Source organism: Onychomys torridus, unplaced genomic scaffold, assembly GCF_903995425.1.
Source record: "Onychomys torridus unplaced genomic scaffold, mOncTor1.1, whole genome shotgun sequence".
Lineage (NCBI taxonomy): Eukaryota > Metazoa > Chordata > Mammalia > Rodentia > Cricetidae > Onychomys > Onychomys torridus.
This window is the reverse complement of record NW_023412695.1, coordinates 521,229-541,331: the sequence shown is the minus strand read 5'-3', so window position 1 is coordinate 541,331 and position 20,103 is coordinate 521,229. Positions and strand designations below refer to the sequence as shown.

General features: G+C 44.6%; 2 protein-coding genes and 1 long non-coding RNA gene across 4 annotated transcripts; 2 read left to right on the top strand and 1 right to left on the bottom strand.

Annotated features, from left to right (window-relative positions):
• Positions 1-457: 457 nt before the first annotated feature.
• LOC118575780 (elongin-B-like) lies at positions 458-755 on the top strand. Its single transcript, XM_036176187.1, has one exon. It carries the CDS (start codon positions 477-479, stop codon positions 753-755), a length of 279 nt encoding a protein of 92 aa, XP_036032080.1. The 5' UTR covers positions 458-476.
• Positions 756-5,734: 4,979 nt separating this feature from the next.
• Positions 5,735-10,685, bottom strand: LOC118575781. Of its 2 annotated transcripts, none has more exons than XR_004943884.1 (4): positions 10,079-10,685; positions 9,775-9,994; positions 9,390-9,477; positions 5,735-5,800 (listed from the first exon to the last, which is right to left on the bottom strand). It is a non-coding gene; the product is annotated as an uncharacterized LOC118575781 (long non-coding RNA). The 2 variants fall into 2 exon arrangements; XR_004943885.1 differs by having other exon boundaries at positions 10,121-10,685.
• On the top strand, positions 10,354-18,458 carry LOC118575777 (zinc finger protein 264-like). Its single transcript, XM_036176181.1, has 4 exons — positions 10,354-10,732; positions 12,890-13,016; positions 13,918-14,013; positions 16,472-18,458. The coding sequence occupies exons 1-4, from the start codon at positions 10,706-10,708 to the stop codon at positions 18,004-18,006; spliced, it is 1,785 nt and encodes a 594-aa protein (XP_036032074.1). The 5' UTR covers positions 10,354-10,705; the 3' UTR covers positions 18,007-18,458.
• Positions 18,459-20,103: the final 1,645 nt, after the last annotated feature.

Below are 20,103 nucleotides of genomic sequence, written 5' to 3'. Positions count from 1 at the left end.
AGGTAGAGCCAGGTGGATCTCTGAGTTCAAGGCCAGCCTCATCTACAGAGCGAGATCCAGACAGGCACCAAAACTACACAGAGAAACCCTGTCTCAAAAACAAACAAAAAACGTTAGTCATACTATCTTCCTTTTAGACTAAAGAAACAATGGCTTAGAATCGATAAATTCCTGAGGTTGTAAAGGTATGCTCAGGTTAACAATAATTAATTTGTAAATGTATGTCTAAAACTGTAAAATCCTAATCTTATGAAAGCTACTAACTTGTTGTAAACTGTTAATATAGTTAAAACATACAAATTAATGGTCAATCACCTTATAAATGATAAGATTCTTTAATGTGCTAAAAACAATGTTTTTAAGGCACTTGGGTGGGGGTAGGGTGCAGGGGGTGTTGGTAAGAGGGGCACCAGGGCCGTAGGAGGGGGGCAGCGTGCTGGTGTTTGACACATGCTTGCCATCCTCAGTTGTTTCTCATGATCCGCCGCTACAAGACCACCATCTTCACAGAAGCCAAGGAGTCGAGTACCGTGTTCCAGCTAAAGCGTGTTGTTGAAAGCATCCTCAAGTGTCCTCCAGAAGAGCAGCAGCTGTATAAGGATGACCAGCTCCTTGATGACCGATCAACTCTGGGCGAGTGTGGCTTCACTAGCCAGACAGCACGGATACATGCCCCAGCCACAGTGGGCCTGGCCTTGGGTGCAGATGATACCTTTGAGGCCCTGAATATTGAGCCCTTCTCCAGCCCTCCCTAGCTTCCAGATGTGATGATGCCATAGGATTCTGGAGGCAGTGTCAATGAACAAGCTGTGCAGTGAGGACCACGGGCCCTTCCGCCTAGAGACCAATTCCCTCAATAAAAACGATTTGGCTGTCAAAAAAAAAAAAAAGTTTACTTAAATTACCAAATAGTTAAGAAAGCCGGGCGGTGGTGGCACACACCTTTAATCCCAGCACTCAGGAGACAGAGGCAGGCGGATCTCTGAGTTCCGGGCCAGCCTGGGCTACCAAGTTGGGTTCCAGGAAAGGCAGAAAGCTACACAGAGAAACCCTGTCTTGAAAAACCAAAAAAAAAAAAAAAAAAAAAGAAAGAAAGAAAGAAAGTTATGGTTAAATTAGCATCCATTTAATAACACACTAGCAACATTAACAAAATACCAAATTGTATCCTGTCTTTTATTACTAAAACTTCAATATTTAATTTTTTTTCTGGTGAAGATACAATTTATTTACCTTTGCTATTTGTTTTAGAATAAGAAACAAGGCCTAATTTAGGGTCAAGAAGGTTTACACTTGAGTATTTCAAAACATTTCCATTGTTGTACTCTTGAAATTGCAGTTTTTTTGTTTTGGTTTGGTTTTTTGGTTTTTCGAGACAGGGTTTCTCTGTGTAGCTTGGCGCCTTTCCTGGAACTCATTTGGTAGCCCAGGCTGGCCTCGAACTCACAGAGATCCGCCTGGCTCTGCCTCCCAAGTGCTGGGATCAAAAGGGTGTGCCACCACCGCCCCCCTTTTTTAATGTAAAAGCATTTTATGTACAATTGCCAGAGAGATAATATACAGATAGCTTGAACCTAAAGGTTATAATTTAAAAGTCCAGGGTTATTTTAAACAGTAAAATATTTTATCTGTACTAATTAGTATAAATGATAACATTTCCCAATAAGCCCTTTTAAGCCAAATGATAGGTAAATTATACATATAAATATTGATTATATTCTGGGATACAGAAGCAGCCTATATTCATCTGTTCAAAGAGCTATGTTTTACTTCAGTTGTGAGCTTTCTATTCCTCTTCCTCTTCACTGTTTGATTTATGGCAGAGATTTTTCTTTTTCTTTTTCTTTTTTTTTTTTGTGGGGGGGAGCTGAGGATGGAACCCAGGGCCTTGCGCTTGCTAGGCAAGCGCTCTACCACTGAGCTAAATCCCCAAACCCCCCCCTTTTTTAAGATTTATTCATTCATTATGTATAGTGTTCTGTTTGCATGTATCCCTGCAGGCCAGAAGAGGGTGCCATATCTCAATACAGATGGCTGTGAGCCACCATATTGGTGCTGGGAATTGAACTCAGGACCTTTGGAAGAACAGCCAGTGATCTTAACCACTGAGCCATTTCTCCAGCCCCAAGACATTTTTCTATAGGCTAGTCCATAACCTAAAAAGATGTTAGCCTCCCCTCCTGAAAGTATGACCAGAATTTTCTTTCCTCAGCTTGTAGATGAACAGTCTTATTAAATAAGAAACACAGAGCCAACTACAGAGTTAAAAGCTCAAGAAAGAGCTGGAGAGATGGCAAGAGAATCACCTGAGCCCAGAAGTTCCAGTCCAGTCTGAAAAATATAACATGATTTCATCTCAAAAATAGCAAAACAGTGGGGCTGGAGATGATAGAAGAGCTCATAACATTGTCTGCTCTTCCAAGGACTTGGGTTCAATTCCCATTATCTACATGGCAGTCACAACCATCTGTAACTTCATCCCAGGAGTTCCAATGTGCACCAGGTACATGTGTGGCACAGACATACATACAGGCAAAACAGAATGCACACACAAACACATAAAATATATAAATGAAATTTTAAAGTGAATTTAAAGGAGCCTGGAGAGATGATTCAGCATTTAGGAACATATGTTCTCCCAGAGGAATGGAGTTGGTTCCTATCACCCCACTGAGACAGCTCACAACTTCAAATACATGGAAACTGCAACACCATGGGACCTGACATCATCATTTGGCTCCACTAGGCATCTTTATACCCATGACAAACAATATGGGTATGCATACATTTTACTTATTTTTTTGGTTTTTCGAGACAGGGTTTCTCTGTAGCTTTGTGGCTTTCCTAGACCTCCCTCTGTAGACCAGGTTGGCCTGGAACTCAGAGATCCGCCTCCCTCTGCCTGCAGAGTGTTGAGATTAAAGGCGTGCTGTAGTTCTCCAACATCACATCTTTATTCAAGTGTCTGTGCTCAGGCTTCAAACCCTGCCACTCCTCTGGGGTGAAGTTCACAGTGATGTCCTCAAAGGTCACTCTCCCCTGTAACAGCAAATCCCCATCTGTAGGAATCCATCACTGAAGGCAGGTGTGGTGGATAATGCCTATACACTCAGTGTTCCAAAGGCTGAGGAGGGAGGATTGCTGTGAGTTAGAAGCCAAACAGGGCTAGATACTAAGTGCCAGCGCAGTGTGAGACCCTGTCTCAAAGTGATAACAAGGCTGGACTTGTGGTGGTGCATACCTTTAATGCCAGTGCTGAGGAGGCAGAAGCAGGTGGACCTCTGAGTTCAAGGCCAGCCTGGTAGTCTAAATTTTTAGTTTCATGTCAGCCAAGATTACATAGCAAGATCCTGTATCAAAAAACAAAAACAAAACAAAACAAACAAACAAAAAAACAAACCAAACAAACCTGATAACAAAAAAATTCCAATTGTTTCTGAGGACAAGAAATATAAAAAAAAACATGTCCAATGCCTTGTGTGCTGAGTTTACTGAATACTATAGTCTGGTAGAAAACAAAACGAATTTTTAAATATATGCAATAACATTGAAATCCTGAGGATTATTCATGCATCCATCTTACTGAACTCTATTAAAAGAAAAGACTCCAGGAAATTTATATTTCAGTGATATTTCTGGAGATTAATTTTAGACAAAGTGGGTGGTGGCAGTGGGCAAATGATGTTCACCTTGGCTGGACATGGTGTTGTCTACCTTTAATCCCAGCACTCAGGAGACAGAAACAGCAGGACTGAGTCACAGGCCAGCCTATGCTGTAAAGCAAAGTGCTGCCTCAGATATTTGGTTGAGCATGCCTTTAATCCCAGCAGATTAAGGCAGAGGCAGGCAGGTCTCTGTTAGTTGGAGGCCACCCTGGCCTACAGAGTGAGTTTCAGGTTATCCAGTGATACACAGAGAAACCCTGTCTCAAAAGTAAATAATATTTTTTTTAATTTAAAGATATACAGCTTTACTAGAAATGTTTTCTTCTTTCCTATCTATCTATCCATCCATCCATCCACCCACCCATCCATCCATCCACCTACCCACCCACCCATCCATCCATCCACCCACCCACCCATCCATCCATCCATCCATCCATCCATCCATCCATCCACCCACCCATCCATCCACCCACCCACCCATCCATCCATCCATCCATTCATCCACCCACCCACCCATCCATCCATCCATCCATCCATCCATTGATCCACCCACCCACCCACCCACCCATCCATCCACCCACCCATCCATCCACCCACCCACCCACCCACCCATCCATCTTGTTTGTTTGTTTTTTAGACAGGGTTTCTCTGTGTATTCCTAGCAGTTCTGGAATTTGCTCTGTTGACCAGGCTGGCCTCTTATTCAGAGATCCACCTGCCTCTGCCTCCCTGAGTGTTGGGATCAAAGGCGTTCACCAGGACCACCTGGCAAAATGTTTTTCGTTTTCACAAAAAAGAGAAAATTGGCAGAGGTGGAGGCCTGTAACCTCAGCTGCTCAGGAGCCTGAGTGAAGAAGATCAAGAGTTCAATGCCTGGCAGAGCTACAAAGTAGATTCAAAGCCAGACTAGGTCACTCAGCAGGATTTTGTCCCAAATTGAAAAATACAGAAGGACATGGAGATCTATAGCTCACTAGAGTGCCTGCCTACCTTGAGCCAGGTCCTAGGTTTGATCCTTTCCTACCACCACCACAAAAGAAAGAAATCAGGGGTTGGGGATTTAGCTCAGTGGTAGAGCACTTCCCTAGCAAGCGCATGGCCCTGGGTTCAGTCCTCAGCTCTGGAAAAACAAAAACAAAAAACCTCAGCCCTCGTGTTCTCTCTCTCTCTCTCTCTCTCTCTCTCTCTCTCTCTCTCCCTCCCTCTCTCTCAATAAAGCTCTAGAAAGGTAAAAAGAAAGAAAGAAATCAGAGTATATGCTGTCTTTTAATAAAGGCAAGGAAGAAAACACGGGCAACTCAATAAGAGGGGCTAATTGTGAACAACAGGAGTATGAATGACATGATGTTTTTTTGGGGGGGGATTTTAAATTTGTAAAAGTTATTATTATATTTTGCTCATTTATTTATTTATCTTGTATTCATGTGTGGGTGTAGAGGTCAGAGGACAACCTGCAGGATTTGGTTCTCTCCTCCCACCATTTGACTTCCAGGTATGGAACTCAGGCCAACAGCCTGGTCAGCAAGAACCATTACCCACTGAGCCATCTGCAGCCTCAGCCACCTTCCTTGCTACTATTTTTGCTGTTGTTTTGTTGGAGATAGGGTCTCATGTAGCCCAGCATGGCACTGAACTTACACAGCCAGTCTTCACTGTCTGATTCTCCTGCATCTACCCATCAAGTGCTAGAATTACAAGTGTGCATCACCATCCCCAGCTGATTTCCAAGGTTTTTGTTGTTCTTTAGACTTAGTTTATGTGTATATGAATGCTTAGCTACATATATGTGTGTGTACCATGTGCTTGCCTGGTGCTTGCAGAACTCAGAATGGGCCACCCACTTCCCTCGAACCACAGTTATAGAAAGATGGCTGTGAGCCACCGCTGGGATACTGCGAATTGAACCCAAGTCCTCCACAAGAGCAATAAGTGCTCTCAACCTCAAGCTATTTGCCATACACTAGATTCATGGTCCTGTGCAAATAGATAGATAAATAAATAGATAGATAAATAAATAAATAGATAGATAGAAAAATAAGTAAATAATAAATAAATAAATAAAACTCGCCTTGGAATCATTCATTTCTTCTTCTTTTCAAGTCAAGACAACCTTGGGGAGGAAGATTCGCTTGGAACTGAAAAAAAAAAAAGCCATGAAAGATCAGAATTTGTTTGGAATGTGCCATCCTCTCCACCCTAGTCCTCTGTATTAGTTACTTTACGCCTGGTCTCCAGCCAGACCACCATGCTTAAAGGTTCCACAGCCTTCCGAAACAGCAGCTATTGTAGAACTGCCAGTGTACGATATTGGGGCCTGGTGGGATGGTGCAGCAGGCAGAGGGACTCAGGGCAAGCCTGAAGCTCCGAGTTTGACCTCTGGGAACCCACATGGCAGGAGAGAACCAACTCCTCCAGGTTGTCCTCTAACTGCTACGTTTGGGCCTTGGCATGCACACACCTACCACATATTCACCCACACTCACAGGTACACACAAAATAAAGAAAGAAAGAAAATGTAATTTTATAAACGCATACGATCCTGTGGGGAAGAAGGTTACACCGTCAAATGTAATACCTTCCCTTTTGTTCTCCATTTCTTTTTTAAAATTACATTTATTTCTTTAATTAGTTTATTTATTCTGTGTTTGTGCGTGTGTGGTATGCGGGCACACCACGGTACACATGTGGGCAGAGGACAACTTGCTAAGAATCTGTTTTCCCTTTCTATGACAATGGGTCCCAGGGATCAAACTCAGGTTGACAGGTTTGGTGACAAGTCCCTTAACCTCCTGAGCCAGCTCACTGGCCCCAATACCCTCCTTTCTTACTTATAACTCTTAAGTGTATATATGATACATACACTATATACTATCACATATATATGTGATATATAACATAATATATTTTATTACATATATTTATCACTTACATGTTATACAGTTATTGAGTTATTAGTGTATACATATTGTTATGATTAATGTTAATATATTGAAAATATGATCAATAATACATGTGCATATATATTAACTTTTTATGTTATATATATTATGTTATATATGTTACATCTATATATGAATAGATGTAAAAGACCCAAAGAGCGTAAACAAAAAGGAAGAGTGACAAAGCATAAATGGAGAGGCTGACGGGGGTGAGTGTGAGTTCCAGGTCTGCCTGCTCTACATCGGGAGTTTGCAAGGCCCAGCCGGCAACAGTGTGAGATCCTGCCTCAAAAGAACCAAAAGTAAAAGCCAGCATTCCCACTTCTAGTTATATATCCAAAGGAAACAGAATCAGAACTGGGCTTAATGGTGCATTCCTGAAATTCAAGCCCTGAAGAAGAGAGGCAGGAGAATAGTGTGTTTTAGACCAACCTGAGCTGGGTAGCAAGACTCTGACCTTAATAAATAAAACAAACAAAGCCACACGTGGTGGCACATGCCTTTGATCCCGGCACTCTGGAGGCAGAACTGGCAGATCTCTGTAAGTTCAAGGCGAGTCTGGTCTACAGAGTGAGTTCCAGGACAGCCAGGGCTGTTACACAGAGAAACCTTGTGTTGAAAAACCAAACAAACAAACAAAATCAAAAAACAAAACAAAACAAAAAACTCAAGAACTCACCAACAAAAACAACAAAAATACCCCAGGAAATAAAATCAAGAGAGTGAAAAAATATCTGTATTTCAAGATTTGTTACAGTACCATTCAGAATAGCCAAGAAATGGAATCAACTTGTATGTTCATGGATAAATAAAATGTGGTGTGTGTGGGGAGGGTGGGTGGTCTAAACTTCCTCCATTTTACAAGCTGGGTCAAACTTTCAGTCTGCCAGCCTGCCTGCCTGTCTGTCTGTCTGTCTCTCGCTCTTCCAGCTTGATACACTACAATTTATTATCTTAATAGTGAAATGTTTCACTAAAGCTTGCCCAGTGATTGAGCAAAACCAAAATTTATAAGCCACAGTCATCATAGGGTCCTCCCTGTTAGGTAGCCTCCCCGGATCTCCCCAGATCTGTGGGTTGCAGTCTGATTGTTCTTTGCTTTCTATCTAGTCTCCACTTATGAGTGAGTACATATCATGTTTGTCCTTCTGGGTTCGGGTTACCTCACTCAGGATGATACTTTCTAGTTCCATCCATTTGCCTGCAAATTTCATGATATCACTGTTTTTCTCTGCTGGGTAGTACTCCACTGTGTATATGTACCACATTTTCTTTTTCTTTTTCTTTTTTTTTAATTTTTTTTATTTTTTACTTTTTTAAAAAATATATTTATTTATTAAAATTTTTTCCATTTTACATACCAACCCCAGTTCCCCCTCCCTCCCCTTCTCCCGCCTCCTCACCTCCCTCCCACTCTACCCCCATGCATTCCTCAGAGGGGGTAAGGCCTCCCATGGTAGTCAACAAAGTCTGGCATACCAAGTTGAAGGAGAGCCTAGCCCCTCCCCATTGTATCAAGGCTGGTAAGGTATCCCACCACAGGGAATGGGCTCCAAAAGGCCAGTTCATGCACCTGGGATAAGTCCTGGTCCTGCTGCCAGGGACTCCACTGACAGATCAGGCCACACAACTGTCACCCACATTTAGGGGGTATAGTTTGGTCCCATGCAGGTTCCCAAGCTGTCAGTCCTCAGTTAGTGAGCTCCAACTATCACAGGTCAGCTGTCTCTGTGGGTTTCTCCATTTCCCTTCTTCTTCTGCTTTTTTTTTTTTTTTTTTTTGAATGCCGTTTATTGAAGGAGGGAGGAGGTCTTAAATACAGGCTTACAGCACAATGGGAGAACCCGGGAGGGCAGAAGTTTGCTTCTGATGCTTGTTTGTTTGTTTGTTTTGTTTTTGTTTTTGTTTTTAGCTGAGGATCGAACCCCAGACTTTTCGATTGCTAGGCAAGTGCTCTACCACTGAGCTAAATCCCCAACCCACTTTTACAATTGTTTTACAATCTTGCATCTAAGCTGTTAACGCCCAATATGCTGGATACACAGAGTACCACATTTTCTTAATCCATTCTTCAGTTGAGGGGCATCTAGGTTGCTTCCAGGTTCTGGCTATTACACATAATGCTGCTATGAACATAGTTGAGCATGTATCTTTGTGGGAAATTTCAGTCTCTTAAACAAACACCCTTATATTCAGTGACAAGGGAGAAAGCATGAACAAGGCCTGATTCAGCCCCACAATGTCTCAAGGACAGTTCCTGCAACCCCCTTGGAATTTACCAATGTATATCCAAAGATAAAACTTCAGTCAACTTAAAGTATACTAATGTAACTGCTGCTTGCTTAACCAATTATGTTAAATGACCTAACTATCACTGAAATTCCCCTAGCTATGCTTAAAAGGAGCCTGCAAGCTCCTCTTAGGTTCGTCGCCATTTTGTACAGGTGAATAACCCCGTATGCATGCATGCTGGAATATTAATAAACTCTCCTTGCTCTTGTATACTATGTGAGTCTGGGGTCTTCAGTGTTTCCTTGGACCCCAATAGTGTGAATATATAACAGAATACTATTCAGTCATACAAAATAATTAAATCTTGTCAACTGCTACAACATGGACAGAACCAAAGGCTATTATGTTAAGTGACTTAAAACAGGCACCAAAATTGGATAATCACATTCATGTGCAGAACCTAAAGAAAGTTATTCATTGGAGATTTTCTGTTGTTGGTTTTTGGTCTTTTTGAGACAAGGTCTCACGTAGCCCAGGCTGGCCTCATACTTACTATAGGGCTGAGTATGACTTCAAACTCCTGATCCTTCTATCTCCACTTCTCAAGTGCTGAAATCACAGGAAACCATCGCCATGGCTGGCTGGAAGTCGAGAATATAGAGTTTATATATCTCAAAAAAGAAAGAGGGAATAAATGGGGAGGCAGAACTCTGTAGCCCAGGCTGGCATGGTGTTTATGGCAATTCTCCTGAATCACTCTTCTGAATGCTGGGACTATAAATGTGAACAACCACATAGGGCTCACAACTCCCAAATTTATATGCCTAGGCTTAGGTGTATTCCCCGTGTTCAGACATAGGCTGAACTGCCTATATGACTGTTTACTTTTGTGTCTTAGAGACTTAACAGATTGAATCTGAGGCCCCTAAACCTCCTACCGTTAGAGCCTTCACACATCAGGAGACCGCAAATCCAATGATCTAGTGACCCAGAAGTCCGTGCCTGTGTGGAGGCTGTTTGGGGCCACAAAAGACCTAAGACGGTAAGGATGAATGGTGGAATAATACGTTGAGGAGAGGCTTCCAGCATCCTCCCCACGAAAAATGTTAAGCTCCATTTTCTGTCATCAACTTAGAAAACAATCTTGGTAGGAAGTATCTGAAAGGCACAAATCAAGCGATCAGCACAACGTCAGGATCCATACACAGTTGCATTAACCCTAAGAGGGGCAAATCCTTTTACCTCCCAAGCCTCGATTTCCCCGGACGAAGAACGCGATTTTACCCTTGTTCCTGGGTCCTTCCCCACAAACTCTGTCCTCTAGATTTCTCCGCATTTGAGAGAAACTGGGACCTTTGAGCGCCTTTCACACTGCAAGTAACTTATTGGGTGAAGAGCTCCCGGTTTGGTCGGACGTAGTGGGAAAAACGTTTAAAAACTACATTACCCAGAAGACTGTGCTGCACGCGGGCCCAATAATGGACCAGAACGGGTAGCACTTCCGGGTTGCTCGCCAGGGACGCCTTTTGTCTCCGCTCATCGGTTCCCAAGGAGTTTGAGTTAATGGCACATAGGGAACATAGGGTCAGTTTACAGGCCTGTGGCCGAAAGGACCGCAACATAAGAATTCTCCCCAGAAGATGCCCGAAGCTGTGTAGTCTGGTGCCCGGCGGGCCGCGACCTCGCAGCGCTCGTCCTTCAGCCTGCAGCCCCCAAGGGCAACGTTGGGGGCAGGTTTGTCCTTTCCACCGAAGAAGTCGCGGTCCTGAGTACAGCCGGTTTCCGTGGTTACGGGGCCAAGGCCGGACGCTCTCGGGGAGAGTCAGCTGAGGTCTGCAAAGCCCTGGGTTTCTCCCCAACAGTCCGACTATGGCGGCCGGGAAGGACCACACGCAGGTGAGAGGCCTGTGAGCTTTAAATCTCTGCACAGGGAACCGAGACAGCCCGCGCTGGATGGAGCTCTGCCGTTGTCATTCTTTTGGATACGGGGGGGAAGGGGGAGTCACTTAATTCGTCAGCGGTCCTGGATGCTCCAGAAGATGCCCAGTTTGAACTGGAGTCTCCCGGAGGAGCTGTACCTGACCGCGGATTGGGAACGCCAGAGGCTGTGGAGGGATGGGAATGTGGCAGAGCCTGTTTACTAATTATCTTGGGCTATCTTTAGCCACCTTAATAACTATTCCTTACCCACCTCAGTGACTGACCTAACATCTTTGTGAAACATAGATAAGGTGTTTTGGATGTGTTAACTTAGCAAACCTCTAGCTTCTACAAACCAGAAAGCTTTAAAAAAAAAAAAGTCTTCAGATAGTCTCGCAGACCTATAGCAGAGGTTTCTCCACGGGGCTCAAACCTACCTGCCTGATGTATTCGTGAGTGTATTTGAAAAATATCTTTATGCCCTTTGTTCTGTATCTTAAAACTTTTTGGGGGGGGGGGGCTGGAGAGATGGCTCAGCGCTTAAGAGCACCGACTGCTCTTTCAGAGGACACGGGTTCAATTCCCAGCACCCACATGGCAGCTGACAACTGTCTGTAATTTCAAGATCTGACACCTTCACATAGACATACATGCAGGCAAAAGCACCAATGCAAATAAAATATAAATAAATAAATTAAAAAAAGAAACCTTTGGAACATGGCATTTGGTTTAACGTAAATCGGAGTTCCAGGGCCGTGGTCACCCATATTTGGGTTCAGAATAAAGTCCTTTCCTGCTTTGAGGTGAGAGGTGTGTTTTTTTCATTGTCATGGGTAAGCTGTTGCAAGAGTAAATCATTCTTCCTACAATAGATCCAGACATACTAATAACTCCTACTGTGCATGCAAGGATGCACCAAGACTGCCTAGGCCTCTGTGCAACAGTACTCATTTAAGAAAGTCAAGATTATGGCATTCCAGCCAGGGAGACATACTTGGAGGAATACAGGTCTATTGGCCCTTTAAGAAGGCCCAGCAGTGCTTATAAGGTTGCCCATGATGGAGAAATGAAGAGCAAAATAGTGTAGTCTTCTCCAAGTATTTTCAGCTTCCAGTCGTCTATAGCCAGTGAAGGGACTTGATTCTGAGAGCCAAAGTTGGTATTATTTATCCTTGACCATTGTGTTCCCAGTTTTTGAAGTGTCCTAACAACAGGGGCAGGGCTGTCAGAATCCTGCAAGGAAAAAGGTAGACGTCTCATTGTGGAATTTCCCTGGGAATCTAGGAAGCCTAAGAAAGGTCTAGGCTACAGGGGAAGCTGGTCAGGGACTTGTCTCCAGTAGATGGTAATAACTCTCTTATTGTTCTTGTATTGAGACAAGGTCTCAGTGCGTAGCCCAGGCTGGCTTCAAATTTGAAATTCTGATTTGAATTCATAATCCCCTAATGCTGGGATTACGGATGTGAGCCACCGCAACCAACCCAAGCACATCTGTTGTGAAGCCAGCTACAAGACCTGCTTTGTCTAGCCATGTCACAGGGGTATTTTTCAGAAGCGATTAAATGGGCTTGTCAGCAAAGGAGTGGAAACGCTACACAAACTCACTAATTTTTTAAAGAAATTTAAAAAAAAAAAAAACTTTCGCCGGGCGGTGGTGGCGCACGCCTTTAATCCCAGCACTCGGGAGGCAGAGCCAGGCGGATCTCTGTGAGTTCGAGGCCAGGCTGGGCTACCAAGTGAGTTCCAGGAAAGACACAAAGCTACACAGAGAAACCCTGTCTCAAAAAAAAGCAAAAAAAAAAAAAAAAAGAAAGAAAGAAAGAAAAAGAAAAAAAGAAAAAAGAAAGAAAGAAATAATAACAATTTTCCTACCTTCAGTCTTGAAGTTCCGAGGTTATAGGTGTGAGCTGCCAGGCTCTGATGACTCTTAACACAGGATCCTTCTCTCTTTACACCTCTGTGTTCTCCAAGCATTATCTCCCTAACCCCAAAAACCCACAATGGAACATGGGCGTGAAGATGCCCTATGTGGTTTGGCCCTTCGTCCCTCTTAATCTGTTTCCATGAGGCATGGGCCAGCTCCTCTCATCGAATCCCAAGGCTAACACCGATGCCTCTGTTTGACTTTGCAAGGTGTCTCTGACCTTTGAAGATGTGGCTGTGGCTTTCACCGATGAGGAGTGGGGGCAGCTGGACCCTGCTCAAAAGACTCTGTACCAGGAGGTGATGCTGGAAATCTCTGGGTTCCTCGTCTCTCTGGGTAAGGCTTTAATCCCAGCACTAGGAAGGTTAGGACAGGAAGTGATACGGCAGGGTGGAGAAAGGCATATAAGGCGGGAGAGACAGGAACTCTGCTTTTGGCTGAGGACTCAGGGACATTCAGTCTGAGGATTTGTGGATACAGGATCTTCCCCTTTCGGCTGAGGAGTTGGCGACATGAGAAGTGGCTGTGACTTGTTTCCTCTGATCTTTTAGCATTTACCCCAATACCTGGCTTTGGTTTTTTATTAATAAGACTAATTAGAATTCATGCTACAGATCTATGTGAGTTCCAGCCTAGCCTGGTCCACATAGTGAATTCCAGGAAAGCCAGAGGTACATAGTGAGTCTCTGTCTTGAAAAAAACCAAGCCTTCCACGGTGGGACATGCCTTGAATCCCAGCACTTGGGAGACAGAGGCAGGTGGATCTCTGTGAGTTCAAGGCCAGCCTGGTCAACAAAGTGAGTTCCAGGACAGCCAGGCTGTTACATAGAGAAACCGTGTGTCGAGGGAAAAAAAATAAAAAAATAAAAATTTATTACATTTAAAAATTTTTGTATGCACACATGTACATGCATGCTGCAGTGTGTGAAGATCAGAGAACAAGTGGTGGGAGTTGGTTTTCTTCTTTCCACCTTGTGAGTCCCAGGGATCAAACTCAGGTGCTCCGTTTTGGCAGCAGGTGCCTTTACTTACTGAGTGATCTTGCCAGCCAAGTATTAGTTTCTGATGGACTGTTTAGTATGGGATAGCAAACTTCTAGCTTCTAAGTTATGTTTCACCTTTTTTTGTGTGTAGATGGGAACATCTTCCTCCAAGGTCCAGGCCAAATCCAGTGAGATGGAGGGTCTTTATCTTGTTTCACCAAAAATCTCCGTGTGCTTTTTTGTTCTTCCTGAAGGGTATCCTGTCCCCAGACTGGAGCTGCTGTGCCAGCTGGAGCAAGGGCAGGAACCGTGGGCAGTGGCACAGTCCCTCTCCCGAAGTACCTGCTCAGGTAAGAGTCCAGTGGAAGGGCCTGGAGGTCTGGACCAGGGGTCTCCTGGGAAGCTTCTTTTTATTTGTCTGTGAGTATTTGCCAAAGGAGTGAAGGTGTCCTCAAAGGCCAGAAGAGGGCACTGATCCCCTGCAGCTGAAGTTATTACGAGCTGCCTGATGGGAGTGTTGCGAACTGAACTCAGATCCTTCGAAAGACCAAGTGTTCTTTTTTTTTTTTTTAAGATTTGCTTATTATGTATATAGTATTCTCTGCTTGTATATATGCCTGCATGCCAGAAGAGGACACCAGCTCTCATTATAGATGGTTGTGAACCACCCTGTGATTGCTAGAAATTGAACTCAGGACCTCTTGAAGAGCAGCCAGTGCTCTTAACCTCTAAGCCATCTCCTCGGACCCAAGACCAAGTGTTCTTAACTACTGAGCCATCTCTCCAGCCTGCTGGGATACTTCTTAGTTTATCACTTCAGGATCTGAAGCATGGAACCCTGCGATCTGTGACTCTTGATTCTCCCGCCCTGTCCCATTTGTCACTGCTCCTCAGAAGCTACTGTCTGGGGACCCCCTCTGCCTGCTTGAGCTACAACCTGGCTTCCTTATCACAAGCTCTGTGGCTCTTGTGAAGCTGAATGATCGATCATTTGTGGTTTGAAGCGTATTCATTACTTTTCTATTGCTATGATAAGACACCATAACCAGGGCAACTTAGAAAAGGATACATTTATGTGGCTAAGGTTCATGAGGGATAAGAGTCCATCTTGGCAGGAAAGTGAGATGGCACCTAGAGAAGCTCATATCTTGAGTCACAATCAGGAAGCAGTGGACACACTGGGAGTGGTGCAAGGCATTTGAAACTTCAAAACCTGCCCCTAGTGATGTGCTTCCTCCAGCACTGTCACACCCCCTAAGCCTCCCTAAACAGTGCCACCAACTGGAGACCACATGTTCAAATGCCTGTGGGGGATACTGCCATTCAATCCACGACAATAAGTATGACTAAGTTAGCATTAACTCCAGACTCAGTGGTTCAGTATGCAGCTTTTTCTCACTCATTCCATTGTCTGTGTGGACAGCTGGGAGCTTTGTGTCTCCCAGCTGTTTAGGGACTCACACATCTTCTGTCATCTGCCAATTGCTTTTTTTTTTTTTTTTTTGCCAGAGCTGAGGACCGAACCCAGGGCCTTGAGCTTGCCCAGCAAGTGCTCTACCACTGAGCTAAATCCCCAACCCTTTTTTTTGTTGTTGTTTTTTGAAACAGGGTTTCTCTGTATAGTTTTGTTGCCTGTCCTGGATCTCACTCTGTAGACCAGGCTGGCCTTGAACTCACAGAGATCTGCCTGACTCTGCCTCCCAAGTGTTGGGATTAAAGGTGTGCGCCACCACCACTCAGCTTATTTGCTTTTCTTGTATAGCCATGCCTTTTGCTGAGTCACCTCTTCTGTGTCAATTGTTTGTCGGCCAGAAATGAAGTACCTATTTGGAAAAACAAAAACAAAAACAAAAAGAGAACAAAGGAAAGGAAAAAAGAAAAGCAACTCCTTAATATTCTGACCTGCTCCTTGAAACCCCACCTCTTTGGCACTGCCCTGCATACTGATGTAAAAGCCACATTCTAAGGAAAAACTCCTCCCCTTCCCCCACCTCCTACTCTCATCCCATAGGGTGTGCACCTCTTGAACCCCTCGCCCTTCTTTCTCCCTATCTCTCTGTCCCTCTTCCTCTCTCTTCCCTCTCTCTTCCCTCTCACCAAATAAAACTCTTCCCCGAGTGGTGTCTGCATGGCATCTCTGTCTCTCATCTGCACTGGGGCACCTTGGCTCTACCCACCAGGACCTCCCACTGACAATATCATAACACCACTTGGTAGTTTTAGTGATAGGAATGCATAATGAATTTGAAAAGGAATTCTGAACACCTCTGGTACTTGAAGGTTATTTCATAATGCAGAACAAAAGCTGAGTGCCCTGTGGGTGCTTTCTTTCTCATCATCGACTCCATGTCTTCCATGGAGACAGTAAGTATTAGGTTCATCACCTAGAGGAATTTTCCTCAAGGTATCAGCCTCACTCTGACAAGCCACATCCAGCCTGTAATTTTCAGAGCAACTCCCTGAAAGGCCATCTCTAGCTACATCCAGCCTGTAATTTTGAGAACAACTCCCTGAAAGGCCATCTCTAGCTACATCCAGCCTATAATTTTGAGAACAACTCCCTGAAAGACCATCTCTAGCCACTGACCCAGTCTCTCCCTCCACATCTCCCTTTCACAGCATTTAGAATCCAAGGACCAGAAAAATTGCTAACCTAGGCTTTGGAGATAATATAGTAGGCAGAGGTGAACTAGTTTATCTTCTTGGGGGGGGGGGGAGCAAGGTGTGTTCATGTGTTTTCAATAGCATGGTTTTGTTTTTTCTGTTGTTGTTACTCACAGTCCCTGTTGTGTATTGAATTTGCTTTAGGTGACAGTGGAAAAACAAAGTCCATAGGATCTGCCACTTATAAGCCATTCCAGGAAAAGTCAACAGCAAGAACCCCAGGAGGCTTGCAGTGGGTGCAAACTAAAGGCCACAGTGATCCATCACAAGTTCAGAAAAGACTCTTCATACAAGAGGCAGAGGCCCAGGTGGAGAAACTTCCTGGGAAAATGGGTCCTATACCAGATGATGTAGGGACAGCTGAGGAATTGTGCCCAGCGCCCATACAGGAGGAAGAAGAAACTGTCTTCAAATGCAGTGACTGTGGGAAAGCATTTAGTAAGAAACACCTCCTGGCTGGACATGAGAAAATCCACTCTGGAGTGAAGCCTTATGAGTGTACCGAGTGTGGGAAGACCTTCATAAAGAGTACTCATCTCCTCCAGCACCAGATGATCCACACTGGAGAGAGGCCCTACGAGTGCCTGCAGTGTGGCAAGGCCTTCAACCGCAAGTCATACCTGACCCAGCACCAGCGCATCCACAGTGGGGAGAAGCCCTATGAGTGCAGCGAGTGTGGGAAGGCCTTCACACACCGCTCCAATTTTGTCTTGCATGGCAGGAGACATACGGGAGAGAAGTCTTTCGTGTGCACAGAATGCGGACAAGTCTTTCGACATAGGGGAGGTTTCCTTAGACACTGTGTCATTCATGGTGGGGAGAACCCTTACGAGTGCTTTGAGTGTGGCCAGGTCTTCAAGCACAGGTCCTACCTCCTGTGGCACCAACAGACGCACACTGGAAAGAAGCCCTATGAGTGCAGCGAGTGTGGGAAAGTCTTCCTGGAGAGTGCAGCCTTGATCCACCACTATGTGATCCACACCGGGGAGAAGCCCTTTGAGTGCCTCGAGTGTGGCAAAGCCTTCAACCACAGGTCGTACCTCAAGAGGCACCAGCGCATTCACACTGGGGAGAAGCCTTTTGTGTGCAGTGAGTGTGGGAAAGCCTTCACCCACTGCTCTACTTTCATCCTGCATAAAAGGGCCCACACTGGAGAAAAACCCTTTGAGTGCAAAGAATGTGGGAAAGCCTTTAGCAATCGGAAAGACCTTATTCGTCACTTCAGCGTCCACACTGGAGAGAAGCCCTATGAGTGTGTGCAGTGTGGGAAGGCCTTTGCTCGTATGTCAGGCCTTACAAGGCACAAGCGAATTCATAGTGGGGAAAAGCCTTTTGAATGTATTGAGTGTGGGAAATCCTTCTGCTGGAGCACAAACCTCATTCGCCATGCCATTATACACACTGGGGAGAAGCCGTATGCGTGCAGTGAGTGTGGAAAGGCCTTCAGCCGCAGCTCCTCCCTCAGTCAGCATCAAAAAATGCACAGTGGGAGAAACTCTAGCAGTGTGTCACATGAAGGAAGCCCTTTCACAACCGCACACACCTCAGTTAACCTCCGAGAACTCCTTCTAGGGAAAGACTTCTTGAATTTAACCTCTGAGGGAAATCTTTTATCACAGGAAACAAATGACTCAGCATCTGATTGTTTATACCAAAGAGAAACTCCACAAGTGTCTTGACTGAAGAAGAGAGAGAGAGAGAGAGAGAGAGAGAGAGAGAGAGAAAGAGAAATAAAAAAGCTCCTGTGGTAGAATACTTCATCATCTGAAGACCAACATCGGTAGCAGACCTCAGGTTTATAGCCTTATCTTCCATGAAAATTCACTCAGGAAAGAGACCCATGGTATGGGGGTTTGGGATTTTGTTTTGTTTTCATATAGGAAAAGCTTCAGCCATGTCTCTCTCCTGGTTTACATTACAGTGTTATCTCAGGAATTGTTTACAAAGGAGCAGATGTAGACCAAAATAAAAACAGGTCTCTCAGATCTCCCTGACAAATCTATGACACTTTGATATAAATCCCTCAGTTTATTTGGCGTGAGGTGGGTGTTTCAGAGGTAAAAGGCCTTCGCCCTTTTTGTGTATATATTCATTTGCTGCTGTTGAGTTACGATGGTGCTCGTGCTAGGCAATCAGTGCACCACTGAGCTACACCCAGACCTTCTCACTCTCTTTTGAGACAGGTTCTTACTAAGTTGCCCAGGCTAGACTTGAACTTACTTTCTTGCTTTCATGGGGCTGAAGAGATGGTTCAGTAGTTATGAGCACTGTCTCCTCTTCCAGAGGCCCCTGATTTAATTATCAGCACTAATGTGGCAGCTCACAGCAGGATCAGAAAGCCTGTTCTGGCCACTTCAGGCACCAGGCATGCAGGTGCCGCACAAACGTGTTCAGCCAAAACATCTAAACACACTACAAACAAATTGTGTGTGTGTGTGTGTGTGTGTGTGTGTGTGTGTGTGTGTGTGTTTTGCATGTGGGTACCTGTGCCAAGGTGGTGTGTGGTGGTCAGAAAATATCTCTGGAATGATTATCCCTCCCACAAGTGGGTTTCTGTGACCAGGCAGCAAGCACTTGCATCCACTGAGCTCTCTCACGTGACCTTTTTATCTTGCTGCCTCAGCATCTCCAATAGGTGGGATTACAGACCTGCACCACAAAGGAGGCTTGGCTAATATTTGCTTGTCAGTCTAAACTGCCTGATAAGTAACTTACAAGGGTAATTTTTGTGTAAGGAAAAATGCAAAGGAAAAGGAAGACAATCTCTCTTACTAAAATTAAGAGGACAAGGGTTGGGGATGTGTGTCAGTGAGAATGTTTGACTATCATGAATGAGGCCTCAGTTCACATAGTTCTGCAACACAGACACACACACACACACACACACACACACACACACACACACACACACACACGAATATTGCTCAGTGCTTACAAGTACTGGCTGCTCTTCCAGAGGATCCAGGTTTTATTCCCAGCACCCACGTGGCAGCTCATAACATCTGTAACTCTCCTCCAATGGGATCCAATGCTCTCTTATGGTCCCCAAGGGCACAGTGTAGCCATGTGGCACATAGACATACATGCAGGCAAAATACATATAAGTAAAATTAATTAAAAAAATTTTTTTTGGTTTTTTTGTTGAGACAGGGTTTCTCTGTGTAGCTTTGCGCCCTTCCTGGAACTCACTTTGGAGACCAGGCTGGTCTCGAACTCACAGAGATCCACCTGCCTCTGCCTCCCGAATGCTGGGATTAAAGGCGTGGGCCACCACCACCCTCGAATAAAAAGAATTTTTAAACATAAATAAATGGATCGGGGCAGTGGTGGCATGCGCCTTTAATCCCAGCACTCGGGAGGCAGAGGCAGGCAGATCTCTGTGAGTTCGAGACCAGCCTGGTCTACAGAGCCAGTTCCACCACAGGCACCACAAGCTACACAGAGAAACCCTGACTCAAAAAACCAAATAAATATATAAATAAATGGAGAACCAGGGGTTTCTTATCTATGGAGTGTAACACAAGCCTGTGTTCAATGCCCAGCACAACACAGGAGACCCCACCCTTCCTCCTATCCTTTACAACAGGTATTTGTAAATTCTGCAGAGATTTTTGTCCTCTGTTCATCACAGCAGTTACCACTGCCTATCAGAAATTATCTTGCTGTATTTTTTTGAGACAGTCTTTTTACATGGCTGTCCTGGAACTTGTTCTGTAGACCAGGCTGTCCTTGAACTCAGACATCCACTTGCCTTTGCCTCCCAAGTGCTAGGATTA